Source organism: Caloenas nicobarica, chromosome 3 (genome assembly GCF_036013445.1).
Source record: "Caloenas nicobarica isolate bCalNic1 chromosome 3, bCalNic1.hap1, whole genome shotgun sequence".
Taxonomy (NCBI): domain Eukaryota; kingdom Metazoa; phylum Chordata; class Aves; order Columbiformes; family Columbidae; genus Caloenas; species Caloenas nicobarica.
The window spans coordinates 8,214,731-8,231,868 of record NC_088247.1 but is presented as its reverse complement, the minus strand read 5'-3'; the positions used below and the strand labels follow the sequence as shown (position 1 = coordinate 8,231,868).

Below are 17,138 nucleotides of genomic sequence, written 5' to 3'. Positions count from 1 at the left end.
TCACCTCTTGCCTCTGAGGATGAGGTTCATCTGACTAAATGTGAATGTTTGTATTGAAACTAGTCACCCCAGCTTGTGTTTGCAGTCAGTGGAAAATAACAGGCACTTATTTACTTACTTAATAGGGGTGGTTCACCACGAGCAGTTTTAGAAATCTGTGTTAGGGCATGAGTAATCTGCTGTAAAAGTGCTTTTCTTTTTTTGGCTGATCATACAGGAGTCTAGATGACAAATTCGGTGCAGACACCTGCATTTAGCCAAATGCAGTTGACATTCAATGCATTTGATCTTTGATTTACCTTGCAAGGATTTTTCTTTCTCTCCTGTGTGCATATATAAATCTGTGTGCTGTGTAAGACACTGAGAGGAGACAGTGATGCAGCCTTTAAAGTAATTGAACATTTTCATGTAAAAATTAAGCATTTCTGAAAATGTTGCAGGTTTCCATGGGATCCAGCTGGAACGGCAAAGAGACCGTGAAGCAGTGTTCCTCTTTTTTCCCTTCCCGCTTTTCCTTAATGAATATAGATGCTTTTTAGTTGTATTTTCTTCAGCTTTTGTGTGGACTGCACACCTGTATTAGCTAGATTTGTTGTTATTGCATGATTTTTAGCATAATATTGTTTCTCCAAGAACATCCTGGCCTCAATTAAAGAAGAGACAAGTCTCTCTGCTCCAATCCACTGGCAGCCATAAATAACAACAGCTGTGGTCAACCTCCCTCTAGGTCTGATCCTTCAGAAGAAATCATGAGGGTCCAGCCAACCTTAGGATTTAGCTATAGTGTAACCATGCCACAGATTTTACAGTTAAAGTACACTGAAAGTAGTGAAGACCGCTTTCTAGTCACTCGGTTTCTGATGCTGCAGAATGTCGCTGTATTGTGTTAGAAGAGAAGGTCAGTAGTGTTCTTTGTTCAGAAATTATGTCACGCTGCTTGGTGGTCGCATTGAAATGCTTTTTTTGTAGGAGTGACCTCCACAGACTTCTGAACTGTCAGTTCCATCCCTTATGATTATCTCTTGTGTTGCTTCGAATATTAATGGCACGAAGCCGTCCTTGTCTGCAGTGAGCACGATCCAAGAAGAGCCTGCAAAAATTAAGCAAAAAAACCCAAAAATGAGTGCACTGCTCTGGTTACGTAAAATGTACAAGCACGTTTTAAAAAGTCAGCCAGCACACGAGCAGAGCAGGCTTTCTTTTTGTGCACTAAAGCCTTATTACGCTAATGACATTAAGGTCTGATGATCCATGCTAAACACACCTTTGTGTCAATGCGAAGGGGGCCTGAAGGAAAGGTCTCAAAAGGTTTGAGGTATTTTGTCCCTTATTTAAATTAAGTTGGAAAACGAGGTGCATCTTTGCTAGTTCTGATAAACTGTAGCTCTATTTTCTGAAAACTCAGCCAGCATTTCCATGCTGACTTTTGTTTTAGTGACATCTACTTCTGCTCATCCTTTTTGCTCATCTGCTCTACCCAAATGATGAAGAGATCACAAAAACTGAAAAAGTTGGAAAAGAAAATGATTGTGCTGTATTTGTTCTAGAAGGAATTAGCGGTTTCCATCTCCTTTACTGTCAAGCCAAGATTGTTCAGTATGTTTTCAAATTCGTACAGCAAATGGAAGGAAGTTATATCTTGAAGGTGATTTACAAAAGATATCATGATTTACAAAAGCTGATATAATAAAATTTATTGTCCTTTACTTATCAAATCTTTTCGTAAAGAGAATGAACAAAATATTAATGACATTTTTAATCCTTTTTTTCTGGAGGAAAAAAAAAAGGAGCAAGATTAAAAACTAAAGACCTCAAAATCATTCAGGTTCACTTTCTGTGTTGCATAGAAGCAGAAAATAAACCTACCCCTCCTTTGTTTTTTACTTTCCTTTGCAAGTCAGCTTGACAATGAAGCTGTATGTGCCATATATATTTTTTCTAGTGATTAATCTCTTTCCTTTTGGGCCGGATCTTGCAGTTCTTATATAAAATAGTGAATTATCCACTGTCTCTTTTTTTCAGCTTGACATTTTATGAAAAAGAAAAATCTGTGGCAACTGAAAAGCATTGTGGGAGCCCTTGTATCACCCGTTGTTCTTAGAGCATATGATCCTGTCATTAATGAGCAGGGGCATTAGCTGGGTTATGAGGTAAAGCAAGCCCTGAGATGTTCTGTTGTTGGAAATTTTAATTTGGGGAGATAAAACTGTGTTTTAAAAAGGAAGCGTAGAAAACCGAGAAGAACCATGCTTAATTTTTGGCAGTCATAACAAAGTGTGTTCCTGGACAAGGCAAATCTCCCCTCCTTATACTATTAATAAAGCACTTTTCCAAGCTGCTACACTACTGTGTGTTGTCATGTCACCTGTTACATCATAAGAAGATTGTCATTCCAAACCACGAATCTTTAATCTTCTACACTTAATACTTTCTTTCTAATTCTGGACAGACTTCAGATTCTGTGAGCAATGAAAGTGGAAATTCTGCTGTCTGAATCGCTAGTTATCTGGCTGGTCAAATTGGGAAAGCATCCTCTTTTGTCAAACTCTTGGGACTTTTTATTTTCATCCATTGAAATGTTTGAAATTCTGTGTATCATTGACAACACTTGCTTTGAAGCATATCCTACCAAATATTTAAATGACGGAAAAACCCTGCGCAGAATGTAGTGCCCTTTTGCTATGTGTGATTATTACAACAATGACCTGCCGAAAAGAGAGTCTTCTGTGTGCTCATACCAGGGCACTACACGACAGCCTATATTTAGTACAGGTAATGGTATTATAGTCCTGGGCTTAAAGTGCTCACCATGAAGCCAAGTTCATTGCTCGTATAACTCTGATAATCATAATAGCCTTGCTGTGGGTATGAATTTGGCCTACAGTTGTGAACTTCTTTTTCCCAATATATTCCAGTTTAAGTGTTTATTCATAGTAAAAAAATGCCAGGCTGTCATTGCAATACAAGCACGCTCTTCATTACGTCCACTTTAATTACACAGCATTAGAGGGTGGGAGTGATATTTTTAAATGTCATGTTTAAATTCATGCCTTGTGGCAAAGGAAACATTTAGGAATATAAATCTATACTGGTCAGAACTGAATAAAATGCCACATAACTATCTCTGCCCTAAACCTGAAAATTTTGGAGGATTTTGGTGAGTTTCAGAAAAACTCTTGTTTCAGTTGTTCTTTTTGCTGTCAACAAACAGACTCAATTCCAGAAAAGCCAAACGCCACATTGAAAAGAAAGAAGGACATGTTAGGACGAGTCTGAGACATTGTCTTTTTGATATCTCTGAAGTTTAATGCATGAAATAGAGGAGTGCTGTTCTGCTAATGAAATATTAAATATTCAGTTGTTCTATAGAGCTGAAAATAGATTTTCTCAGGCCCATTATTTCTTGTTTTCGTAGTGAATGGTGCCCTGCAGAGCTGCACCCTGTTATTGCAGAAGCCTGCAAGGAAATAGCTCAGGCCTTAAAAGCAAGTGGAGTATTTCCAGGATGCCTCCACTGCACTGCACCGTCAAGAGAGATTGCTGACGAAAGTATGAAACCTCTATCTCCTTATCTTCTGGAACTGGTCTCAGAAACTTCTGTAAGCCTGGGGAAAATGGAAATGGCCCCATATGTCTTGGATAAAGGCAGCTCCCCTGATTTGTGTTGTATTTGTGGCCCCTTTTCTTCCTTCTTGTGGTCTCATCACCAACAAGGAGATAAGCAGAATATGGATGGCAGAATGGTGCATATTTTACATCTCTTTTTCCCACTGTCCTTGGTACGAGGACCAGTAACATCCAAGGCTTGGTTTCTTTTTCATCAATAAGCTATTATATAGCAGTCTGGTATGTAACCATCATTATTTTTAAAACTATAGCTTATATTATTACTTTCCTTTTCTTTTTGATTTCACCAATAGCTGAATTTGTTTCTCGTAAGACAGAATATACCAATTAAGCTGATGTGTCTCAGCCTGTCAGAGGCTAAGACAAGGGGCAAGACAGAGAGTAATTTATGGGTCTCTCAGTGTGGAAAGAATGCAGGGAGATCATAGTTACAGACATCTATTGTGTAGCTTAAGATAATAATACATAGAGAAATGGCTAAAAAACCCCAGCATGTGTGTTGCTGAGAAGCAAACATACATGGACAGGGACAAGGTAATTGAGATACCAGGCTGGGGCTGGGATTTCCCAACCTGCTTCTGTCCTTACAAGTTAGTCCGGGGTGGGTGGTAGAAATGTGAGACTGGCAAATTAGAATATTGGGCTTTGTTTTTTATCTTACACTAAAATAATCCCAAAAGCTACATGTATGTATATATCATGTTCTGAGAATTATTTTTTTCTCCAGCCTACTCTCTGTTGTCAGGTTTGGGACATGCTTGTGAGGATGGGCAAAGCAAAATGCCAAAAGGTCTCAAGGAAGCATTTCTATTTCCAGGTAACACCGTGTACTGGTCATTTTTTCAGTCTTCCTCTGTAGAGGCTTCTAGAATATTCCTCTGGTAACAGATAGTTCTGTAGTTACTTAGCATTTAGGTGATTTCAAGAGGCACTCTGCCTTATTTCTGACAAAGGAAAGCACAGACTTATAAAAAAAAGTCAGCTATCTCAGTTTACTACAGTGTGGGGTAAATTATTCTACCACAAATGCCTCCTTTACACTAAAAATCTCAGGTGAAACCAGATACTAGAAATAAAAAGAACATACCGTGTTTCATTTCAATAATGGGCAGATCAAAGAGCTGCTGGACTAAGTTCAAGTGGATCTTGCCATCACAGAGGAGAACATCCTTTGTTTCTTCAGTAACTGCTCCATTTGAAAAACTTTTCTTCAAATGCAGGGATGCAAAAGAAAAAGATCTTGTTAAATGCTTAGACATTGTGCCTGAGTTCTTTTAACCATTCTTCTGCATTTTCTCCTTTCAGTTCTTTAGTCATTTTGCTTTTTCTTTGCCTTTGCTACAGTTTATAGACACCACCATCACGCAGTGCAATTTTAAGTTCAATCTCATAGTCCCATGTGAAGAGAAATACGTCTCTTCACTTTTTGCCTTGTGTGCTTATACAGCTCAAAACTGCATCAGCCCTATATATATATAATTTATTGGGTCATGCATATATGTGTCCATTGGGCCTTTCGGCCTGAAGAGTCAATTCCATGGAAGGCAATACATCATGCCTGAAAGAACGTTGTCCGAGCTGTTACCAGAGCAAATGAGAACTCTGCTCGGTTTCAGTTGTATGTGTGGGTCGTTCTGATAGTTGTTGCTCAGCTATTCCACCCCAGTAAAACAACCTCAGGCCTGGCACAGAGAGAATTGCAGAGAGACTGGACAGAGCAACAGCCTCTGGGTAAATGTCATGACAAGGTAGCTTGGGAATCCTGTGACTTCCTTTGGGAGAATGTGTGCTTTTACAGCCCTGGAATTCGCTCTGACATTCACTAAAAGAACATACTTTAATATAAAAGTGGCATATTTGTGATTCCTGATGTTTAGCTGGCCTTGAGAACTGACACTTTTGTGTTGTGTCATTCTGATTACTGCAAAGCACGAGGACCACAAAATAGCTCAGCTAATATTGTTACGGAGTGGATATATATTTGCATTTTCCTATTTGCTATCCATTGAAAGTCATTTTAGAATTAATTTTTCTCCAATGACTCAATGCCATTAAACGATATATGTGAACTGGACATTTTCTTCTAAATAATCTTTCTATTATTTATCCTGTGAATTTAATTTTGTTTTTTATTCTCAGTACTTTCCACCTATGTAGTTCCCATGGGGATTTTTAGTTGTTGTTTATTTTTTGTTTGTTTGATTTTTTTTCCTTTAGCATCCCTTGTGTTTGCAGTACCTCCAGATTTAACATATTTGTTTCTTGAATGAACATTCTATTTATCCCATTTCTTAGACCTTCCTATTTTGTACGTTCAGGAGGGATCCGAATTAATGTTTTAGAACGGGTTGAAAAGACATCATCTGTCCTAACTCCTGTTCTGGTCCTGCCCCGTCTGTGTCTGCTATACACCCTTGGATCTTTTTTGCTGGTGTGAAACTTACAGTTTAATGAATTCACACTGCATCTTCTATTTCTGTGTGTAGTAATCTAATCCTTGACTAAATAAATGTATCTTTTAATGCTTGTCTTCATTTCTAATTAGCTGTCTTTTGACTCAGGCGCTCTCTCAGCGAACACGTACTTTTTTTTGCTATGTAACAACCTTTCTAAATCAATTACTTTCATTTTTCTGTATGTAGTATGTGTGCTGTCATGCAACCACATTGCATCCTGTAAATCAGCATGTCTACTAACTGTTGCAAAAGTATTTCTCCCCAGTCTATCATAAATTGGCCATGCAGATAGTCTATGGCCGACTGTTATTTATTTATTTTAACTGACTGAAGATGTAAGATCCATAAAAATATCTTTCCATTAAAAACATACACTTCTGAACTTTCAAAGGTCTTCTCCTCACCTTTCTCATCCAAAACAGCCAGAAATACCTAAGGAGTGCATCAAAAAAAGTATCATTTTCTTAGTCATAAACTTACAGTAACTTCTTATTACAGCTATAACTATATAACAGAACTTCTTTGTCATTTTTAGTTTTCTTCAAATTATACAGTACTATATTCTGTTGAACCTAAGTACACTTAAAACTCAATGCGCTGAATGTTCAGCAATGAGCATGTGCATTGCGAAGTTGCGAACATGGCGAAGTTGCTATTTGCCTGTAGAGTTATTTGTGCAAATCTTTTCATTGCTGCATATTGTGGATTAGTACATCTAACAACTCTTTCATTTTCCTGAATTCAGGCTGAAATAGCAGAGTTTATTCAAACTTGTACTGCAGTTAATGAGTTACAGAAAAAGGTGGGCTGTAAATGGGATGGGCGCATTGCCTTGACCCGAGTGGTTCGTGTTTTCACATAGATATGCTTCAATTCAAGAATAATCAGAAAACGCTCTAGCTCTGCCTCTGTTGACTTGAAATCAGTCGGATGGAAATGTATATTAAGGAAGACTATGTTCTAGTATGATTCCCACTTAGCCTCGCAAGTTACTACAGGAACAACCACTAGAAGTGGAAGACATTTTTGTATATACAAAACTATATGGCATTTGTTTTTTATCCTAACCAATTCCGTCAGGTCAAGAATCTTTCTCTGTTTTAATCTTCTAATTATTTATCCTTTTTGTTTCATGTTTAGTTTAAGTGTTGTTAACATGCTTTCTTTTTAAGGAATATGTTCACGCACATCATATTTAAACCCTTCTTGAGAGATAGGTGACTGTGAGTATTCCCTGTTTATAGATTATCAAATCACTACACAGGAAGATTAGGAGATTCACTCAAGGTTGAGAAAATAATTTGTGACAGAGTTAGAAATACAACTAAAATCTCACCCCAGTACTTCCCTTTTTCATATCTTAACCCAAAGACCATTTTCTAGTCAAATCTAAGTTTAATCCACCTTTTCCCAAAATATGTATCTCTGGATTTGCTGTGTTGCTCCAACAGAAGCCAGAGGACTTTCCATTCTCAGATTAAAATCTCTTAATGTTAGTTGTTTTATCCTAACCCAAAGTTTATTGGTAGACTAAGAACATATTAATCACAGAAGAAATGAATATATTTCCACAGGCATGAGTGGATATTTTCATATTTTCTTTAGCCAACTTCTTGGAGAAGGTCAGGTCCAACCCTCCCTCAACAAAAATCCCACAGAAAGAAACCATCAGTTCCAGAATTGTTTTCCTGCATCTGTGTCAGGCTGCCCCTTGATCAGATTTTATAGCCTATAAAGGGTGTTCTGGGCAGCAGCCAGCAGCCAAACTCTCAAAACTCGTGTTTCGGTATTAAAATATATATGAGTATAAAATAATTTACGAAGGTAAAAAGGGTTCCTGGATTAGACATTATGTACCATACATCTGCACAATAAAACACCGTGTTGCTTATCCTGTGTTTGACCCCACTGAGCACTCAGCCACTTCTGCCCCTTGACGTTCTTCACTTTTTATCTTGTATTTCCTAACGCACTGCCTACACTTCCCTGGATGCTAAGATCGCCTTCACTAACTTAAATTTAACGACTGGTGAAACAGTGAAGTAAATAAGAATATGCTACCAATCAGAATCGTTTTTACTAAGCCTGGTTTAGTGATCAATTGCAGTTTGAAACTGTCTTTCGTGCACGTGGAAGTCTAGAAATCTTAAATGTTTTCCAAATGAGGCCTCAGGGTTGTGTTGCCCAGGACTGTGGTACTTACTGGATGTGCCTCACTGATGTACCCACAAACTGCCCTTTTTTCATAAACTTACCACATTTTTGATGCATAATCATCTTGTACTCACTTAACATGTGCAAGCTTTTGTTGTCCTTGGTTGCTTCCAGCTAATGAATATGCAGTTTACAGCACAAATTCCTTCAATTATCCTGGAATATATCACTATGCACTTCGTATGAGCTCATTTCAACGCATTTAAAAAAAAAATTTTAATGCTAATGTCATAAAACTACAGGTGTGATACTCTGATCCTCTATTGACTACTTCATATCCTACTAATGACTTTATGCCATACACAGATTTTATTAGCACGTCTCATCAGATCATTAAAGAAACTTTCAGATTAGTCTGAGGATCAATCATCAGAAAATCCTCTAGTAAATTTCTTCATTTTCTTTCATATTACTATGACCATTTACTATCTTCCTTCCAGCTAATTCCTTAACCATCTTATATTTCTTCTATTAATCCTTATTCTCTTCTGTTGAACAAGTTATTTCCCTTGTGGCCCAGTTTTAAGTATTGTACTGAATTATAGGTATTTTAAATATTCTTTGTACCCTTTCTGTTAATAACCCGTTCTCTTATAAAGGAAACGTATCAGGTTGGCCAGTCATATCCATGCATTTTAAGATGAATAGTGCTGTAATTGCCTAGAACTCTGTTTTCATTTTCTTAAACCCTTGATTTCAGCTCTTTGTGAGGTTTCAGCGGTAATTTCAGTTTTGATACCTGAGTACCCACTAGTCAGCTTGCTCCTGCCTTGCCCCCACATTCATTGTGTGGGATCAGAAAAAACCAGTAAATTAAATAGACATGAGGGGTCTGGCCCAGAAGACAATGAAAACAGAGTTAGCTGGCTAAGGCAAAGCACTGAAGAGGAACGAGAACTGTGATTTTTGACCTTCAAAGTGCTGTGTCTCATTAAGCCTTGCACAGCATTGCCACAGGTAATATTAATCAGGTTTGGCAACCTGCACTGCTCCCCTTTCCTGTCATCATTTCTCCTGTTGCTGTGATTCCTTTTTGACTTTGGGTGAATCCCGAATTTATTTTGATGGAGATCTTAATATCTTTGCTTGCCCTTATGCGGGACATTCCAATTGCAACCGTAATTAACCTGTCAGAGAAGCATAAGCCTGTAAAATGTTTACATTGGAAGAGATCTGAGGTGCTCAGGGGTGCTTAAATCCCAGTGCAGTTTGCATTTATAGTGCACATTGGCATTTCACTTGATATGACGGTAGAATTTCTCTCTTGGCTCCCTGTAATTAGTTCTGCAACTACTGTTTCAGGTATATTGTCATCTAAGATGTACCCTTTGTCCTTGTGCTTGTTCTTCCATGATCTTTATGTTTTGGGTGTTGTTAGTTTTTTGTTTTGTTTCTTGGTTTTTAAAGTTCAGATCTTTCTTTGCACAGTACAAAACCTTGGATTCATTTTTGACATTACATATTCCTTTTCCTTTGCGTCTGTGTACCCAGAAAACAACTCATCTGCTCTAATAAAACCTATTGTGTCTCCTCAACAAACCCTGCTTGTCTGCTATTGATCAGGTTCAGAACATTGTTGTCAGAATTCGTACTTTACAAGTTCTCCAGCCTTTGCTCAAAATGTTATCCGTGCATTAATCACGCCTTGTCTTGACTACTGCAGGTCTTTATTTTACGGTCATCCTAAATCTCTTCCTTCTGAACTTCAGGATGGCTGAGTAGTTTCTTACTCCGGGGAGCAGTCACGTCACCTTCCTCTTCCATCATTTTCATGACTTTCTTTCTATTGCTCGACCGGAGTCAAAATTGCCCTTTGGATTTCAGAAAGGTTCGTGTTCTTATCACAGCTGATCATGGCAGTCTGGTCTTTGCTCATTTTACTGTGCCGTCCTTTTATCCCCCTTCTTTATCTCTACAGCATGTAATTCTATCAGAAAAAAAATTTATTGTCATATGTTTGGATCCTTTCTATTCATCTCCTAGCTCTGTGTAAAAATTTGTTTATTTTATAGCTGACCTTGGCAATAAAGTTTCCCACAGTAAATTGTATGAAGATGCTATAAAAGTACGAATTGACTTGTATACAATTATTGGTGAGTGCTAAGAAAAGGAAACCATGGTGACTAATTACTGAAAATATATTTATTTCCTGTTTAATTATGCAATATATGCTCTCAGTGATAAACACGTCTGACATAATACTGCTTGTGAGCAAAATGTAAGAGTTATTATTATTCTTCAGATTAAGATGAAGCTTATTCCTCCTGGAGAGGTTTGTCTAAATGCCATTAATTTCAAATCCAGATTGGCTTTATTTCCACTGTAATTAGCTTTTGAATGGTGCTAGTTTAAATATTCTGCAGCTGTTTCTTTTCTGGGTGAAAAGGATGGAAAAAGTATCTTTTTGCAAAATGAAACAGAAACAAATCTGTGACAGATCCTCATCTCTTTCTTTTTTTTTTTCTTTCCTTTTTAGATAATATCCTCTTACTCTGTCTGCCCTCCCACACAATCCTGAATCACAAGCCTGTATGTGATGAAAGAGCAATAATATTTGCTTTTCGGGGTTGAATGATCAAGTCACCTCTGGTAGCTGAACGCTATTACAGGAGTGATAGTGCAGTGACATTTCCAAAGCGTGAGCGATCGTGTTTTTCTTTTATGCCTATGGGCTACAAGAATAGAAATTTGGGTAGTACTGCATGGATGTGATTTCAGAGGAGCTATAGGTGAGCTAGCGCTAACAGAATAAACAGAGATTTTGAAGACTATTTAGTGAGCAGACATTATGAATTATTAAGTAACATGCATTCTGTTTTATCTTATGGTTTTCTAAGCAGAACTGGAAACATGCATAAATATGTCAATAATGCTTCTGCACAACAGTGTTCATAATTGCCCACTAGTTATTGCTACATTTTTATCTGTTATGCTGTAAACTTTCCTTTTATGTTTTTGATGCATAAATATGGTTATGCAGTATGGATCATTACAGTACAACAGATTTCTCAATCAAGATTTAGCCTCTGCCTTGCTGGGGATTATACAAACACTTAAGATGACATGTGCTTGGCACAAAAAGCTGGAAGATAACGGCCAGATTATTGACTGGACTGCGGTGTTCCTAAAGCTTGGGACGTTTTCCACAGGCTGATATTTATATCATCAGGCAATAAAGCTGTTTCCTGACTTTTTGCACTGTGACCATGGAGCCCGGCTGGAACGCACAGCCCCGCTGAGCTCACAGAGCCCTCGTCACCTCCTCAAGGAGCAACGACGTTCACATGTCTGAACCCAAACTAATCAAAACAACTCTTTTCGGAGAAAATTATTAGCTGCCTATGAAGCAAATATTTCCCTGTCTGTCTGGAGGCCTTTTTGCCATCAGTCCATTTTTCATTAGTTCCTGACATCATGCTGTGATCCTGTTAAATTCTGGAGGAGAGGCTGAACCACCCAAGGCATTAGTCGTGAGACTCACACAGAAAAGCTACGTGGGTCGGAAAGATGTTAAGTGGCACTTTTTCTGAGTCATTATAATGCAGTATTAGCACTGCTTTCTGCTGGCTCAATGTGAAAATAGCCTGTTGAGATAAATAAGTCTTCCTTTCTAAATGTAGTTAGTCTAGCAGTATTTTAAAAGCATTAATTAATAATAAGGATAATTAATTCTTACTGCTTGTGCAAGCAAATGTGCACAGTGACTTCAGATCTTAGATTAATGTTAAGTGTCACAAACAAAACTTCTCTTTGGAAAGGTTAATCCAAACGAATCCCAGAGATAAGGCTGCTTGCTAAATAAATAAGTTGATTTATGTTAAGAAATCAGAAATAATTAGAACATGCTGGAGAACAGAAGGGCTTGCTTCTTGGCAAATAAACTCCTAAATTATTTAAAATAGACATGTTCCTTTTTTTCGCCATAATTTGTGTAATGTATTCAAGTTAAATTATTGATTAATTCAGATCAAAAGCTTTGCTTTTATCCAGAGCACCCAACATACCAGAATCTGCTTAAATGCCAAGTAAACAATTGCTAAAAGTGATGACTATGATTGAATTGAGTCACCATTCCCTTAATGAGTGTTTAAGGAGGAGTACTTAGATGTCTGTATGGATTCCTTTAAAGTAAAAGGAAGTCAAATTTATTTGAGAAGTACATACTTCAGCATCATCACAATGTAATGTATTATTTTGACATAATGCTGCTTATGCTGCAGTAGATAAGAATGTATTTATAATCGGCATCTACATCCTGAAAGGGACCCCAGCTTTAGCAGCAATACCACTAGCATCAACATGACCAAAAATGTTATCAGTATAATGTTAGTATTACTGCAAATAACAATAATAGCCAGAAATAATTATTCAACCTACATTCCTTAGTTGAAATTCTTATTGAAGCCAGTAGGAATGTTGCCAAAACAAGGGTGGGATAGCAACATGATGATTTGACATTCGTGTATTTAGTTAGTGAAATTATAATTACATGTCGACAGATTTTTTTTTTTTTTTTTTTTTCCAGAAAATCTGAAGTGGTAATATTTTTTTACAAATTGAGTATGCCCAGTTCTACGACGATCAGTGGTAAGAAATTAAAGTAGAATTAAGCCAACTTTATATCATGCCAATCTGATTTTTCCATAAATTGAGATTCAATACTTTGTTCGAGCCCTCATGACAGTCTAGCTATCTTCAAACTTCGGATTTGAGCTTGGATTTGAACTTATGTTTCTGGTGGGCTACTGTACCACCCTACTCATGGGCTCATCTCTGCACTAAATTAATGTGAACCTTTTGTACATTAACAACTGTTTGGCTCTGTTCTCTCTCTGTGATATAGGCACACAAAATCAGCTGGTATCCAAGACAGTTGTGCTTAGTCAAAGAAGAATGAACAGACACAAATCTCCCATGTAAAGTATCCTTTAAGTTACCCACATCATCCTGAGTTATCGTTTCAATGACAAATTATAATACCATTTTAAATTAAGCTTGATGCCAAACTCAGGTTACATTTCTCTTGGGTTTATAAGAATTAAACTGCATCCTTTTGATTTAAAGCTAAATAAATACAAGATTGTTTAAAAATCAGTGTCCTATCATGATATTTTCAAGCTGAAAAAGATGTTACCTGGTAAGTGATATGAAGGACAGGTGGTTCCTGTGAACATGGATAGGTTAATGATATCCTCCTCCCATTTTTAGCCAAGTCTGTTATTTCAGAAAGACTCAGTTGTAACTCATTGAAGCTGCCACAAAGTCTCTCTAAATTTCTAGATATGTGACTCACTCCTCTTTCACTTGGCAAATTGTTGTTTTTAGGTGAACTTGATGTTTCTTGAATCACGTTGAACTGCACTTTAGGGGAAGCTGGTCTGTTGGAAAGCCTGGTATGTGTTCCAAAACCCAGAACAGACACGGAACGGTTGGTGGGTTCAGCATCCAATATTTCCAAGGCCACTGAGGGGTCACCAGGGATCCTTTTTTCATCCGGGTCACTCACACTTGATGAAGAGCTCTGCTCATAACTAGGGCTCTTAACTTCTTCGATGAGTCTTCTCCTGCCACTAGGAGACTGAATCACTGTGCTTCTTGGTATTAGCAGCTCCCTGCTTTGAGGTTGGTCTTCGGTAGCAAGATTTTCAAAGAACTTTCTTTTTCCAGGTATATTAACAGAGGATTCAAAGTTATACAACATAGTCTGCTTAGTCTCAGGCAATGCTGAAGAATCTTCGTCCAGTATCAATTCTTTGATCATCAGACGCATTACATACCTGTCTGAACTTGAAGACAAAATAGGACTAGGCTCAGGGAACTTTTGCTTGCCGATCAGAATTAACAGGAGCTTATCTGTCAAAAAGCATAATCCCTTTGGTCTTTCATTTTTTTCCAGCTGGATTTGTTGAATATGAGGCATGCAAGAAGAGGTTACTGAATACACCAAAACAATGTTAGAAGTATTGGAGGCTACTGCCACAATCTGAGCTCTAAGGTCAAAAGCCATTATATCAGGAACCAGAATACCGGGGATGGTGACTTTTCTGGTGGTGGTTACCTTCCTCTCAAAAGTCACCAAGATCAAGTGAGAAGAATCTTGACCATTTGTTGCTGCAGAGTCTTTGCGTTTCAGAGTAATAAGAGGTCCGGGATCAGACTGACGGTGGTTTGCAAGGATATGGGTCAAATCCACAGGTCCTGATGAAGAAGAAGCAACTGAATCAACACCCGATTTATCTGAATCTGTGGACTTTCTTCTCACGTCCATGGAGTATTCCTCATCACCAAGCACCCGAGCAGATGGCGAGATTGAAGAACCAGGTTCTGTACCAGACAGCATATCAAATGCAATGCCCGCATTCAAACCACAGATATTATCTAAAGGAAGCTCAGTAGCTACAGCAATTTGGAAATCCAGCGTGGCTTCTATAGCACAGATATAACCTCCTACATCAAAGACTGGGCAAAAGGAGCAGGTATTCAGAGTCTTCTGAGCATCATCCCATATGTAGGAATGCAGGGCACTGCCTATAGCAATCACTAAACGATTCCCATCCTTAGTCCAGGAAGCACAGTGGATAAGGCCACTGCTTTTGATATCTGCCTTAACTCTGGTATTATCAGTACGAACAGCGTGCAAGACTGAAGCATCTCTTTTCGTAAGCACAGCCAAGACCTCCTTCTTTGGATGCCAGACACAGCCCTGAGAAAGCAGTGGAAATGGCTCACCGACCTCACACGTCTGAGAAATCAAGGGTTTGTTCTTCTCTGCAGTGCTGTAGCCCAGCTGCCAAACGCTGACGTGCTTTTTATGCTGAACGGCGAGCAGAGCTGGGGTGTCTGTGGAGCAACACGGGCCCCAGTAAAGCCCATGAACGTGTTCAAATTGACCAACGACACTTGAGTCTCCAAACTTCAGCTCTCTGTTATGATAGTATAAAGCAGTCAGCATCACTTGCTTCCCATCTGTCCAGGCAATTCCGTGCACGGGGTGGATGGCCTGATATAAAGCATTGAGGCCTGTTCTCAGCAGCTTTGCCTTTCCCAGCTCCATCTTCTGTCTACTGGTGGTTGTTCCAAAGTCAAGAATCCATGGAATTCACTTGCAGATCATGATGAGGAATTTTTTTTCTCGTATCTCCTTCCTTTCTAGAATCAAGCTGTTTTTTCCACTAATTATCCAAGAGCCTATATTGTGAACTCCTTCCCGGTAAGCCCACAGCTTCTCTTCTAAGTATAAATCCATGTCAAAGCTGCTTTTGCTATGCCTTTTCCTGGGAGGAGTTATCATCTTCATGTGATGGCTAACGAGGTTTAACCAATTACCAGACGTTTTTGTAGAAGTCTATTTTTAACTCTTCACTGCTGGGAATATATTTAAAAATAACACTCTAATACCTTGACCTTCAGCGAATGAAGGTCTTTGCTGAAGGCTGGAGAGAGATCATACACTGTTGAAGCAAAGTATTAAGCTACAGCCTGAAATAATGACCTGACACTTCTTTCAGCCAGCCTTTGAAGGATAAAAGAAGATTTAAACATACCTGAGAACTGTACAAGGCAGATTGCGATCTCTGATGGACAGCATCTTTCAAATATACAAGATCCTAAGTGGCTATGAAAGGAAAGTAGAAAAGGGAAATCATGCTCTGTTCTGTTAGTAGTTATAGGAGCATGAAGGAAGATGAGATTTTTTAAAAAAGCAAAATAATCTAGAAATAGAGACAGCTGATTAGTGTTCATTTTACCAGGGCAGATTTCCTAGCCACAAATATATATTTATTTCTTTCTTGGTCTTCGCAGCCACTTGCATCTGAGGTCTATTCCCTCATCATATAGCCAAAATGGAAAGAGGAATCCAAAATTTTCGTGTTTCCCTAAACTCTGCAGTTTCTGCAATATGTAACGTAACATCATGCAAAAATCCTGGAGCTGTCAAAGACCCAACAATAAAATCATGGAACACAGTGGGGCCATGTGAAGATACGCCAGTTTGGTTTGGCCATATCATTTCAGAACCAAAGCTGGTTCAGGTGGACCGCTCTGGGTGTCTCCATTCCTCCTTCCTCAACACATCCTTTTCTCAGATTAGTTTGGACAGAGCTTGCATTATCACTGAACATAAATTGTCGGGGTGGGATGAATTACTTAAATACACACAACCATTACTATTTTCAATGCCCTGAGATATCTGAAACGGCCACACTGGGCTGGCAGACACGGCACAGGACTTAGAGAAGTGCCATTCTGGAGTGGCAGCTGGCAACAGAGATGATCCCTGGATAGTCCCTAGACTGTCTAAGATGGCTTTAGGAGCTTATGTACAGGTAACTGAATCTCATCCTCAGCATCATTTTTTTTTTTTTTTTTGCCAGCATCTTCGTTCTGCTTTGATGTAACCTGTGTCTCTTGCCGTTTGCACAAAAAACCCACATGTGAATAAATTAGACCTGGGCAGAGGTTTACAAATTATCAATGTAATCGTTATGGTTAAATATGTAAGACTTAACTATGCACATTCTGCATCTTTGGCTGATTTATACTTTATATATTTTTATAGTACCACCTGGGGAAAAAAAAAAGAACTCTTCTTGAAGGTAGGTAAGAAATTTTTAAGTATCCTTTTTCCAAGTGTTTTTACTGAGGATGGTGACTACCACTAAAGAACTCCCAAATTTGTGTAATTACACCATATTCTCATTCACAGCTACTTGTTTTTTGTAGATTATTTAATAAAGATTACATTTAAAATCAAGACTTTTTAATATTCATCAAGGACAAGCCAGCAGTGGTGACAGGAACAGGTAAAAATGAAAAAGCTAAGTATGCAGGTAAGAAGAT

The 17,138-nt window shown here is 38.3% G+C and overlaps 1 protein-coding gene across 1 annotated transcript; it reads right to left on the bottom strand.

Annotated features, from left to right (window-relative positions):
- Nucleotides 1-923: 923 nt before the first annotated feature.
- Nucleotides 924-15,351, bottom strand: LOC135987540 (WD repeat and coiled-coil-containing protein-like). The gene is made up of 3 exons (XM_065632528.1): nucleotides 13,432-15,351; nucleotides 4,715-4,835; nucleotides 924-1,090 (listed from the first exon to the last, which is right to left on the bottom strand). Exons 1-3 carry the CDS (start codon nucleotides 15,349-15,351, stop codon nucleotides 924-926), a joined length of 2,208 nt encoding a protein of 735 aa, XP_065488600.1.
- Between the last annotated feature and the right edge of the window lie 1,787 nt (nucleotides 15,352-17,138).

Coding starts and splice junctions, on each gene's coding strand:
- LOC135987540 (XM_065632528.1), bottom strand. CDS start 15,351: ATGGAGCTGGGAAAGGCAAAGCTGCTGAGAACAGGCCTCAATGCTTTA. Junction 4,836..13,431: donor TCCTTCATATCACTTACCAG/GTAACATCTTTT, acceptor CTGCATTTGAAG/AAAAGTTTTTCAAATGGAGC. Junction 1,091..4,714: donor CATTATTGAAATGAAACACG/GTATGTTCTTTT, acceptor TAATTTTTGCAG/GCTCTTCTTGGATCGTGCTC.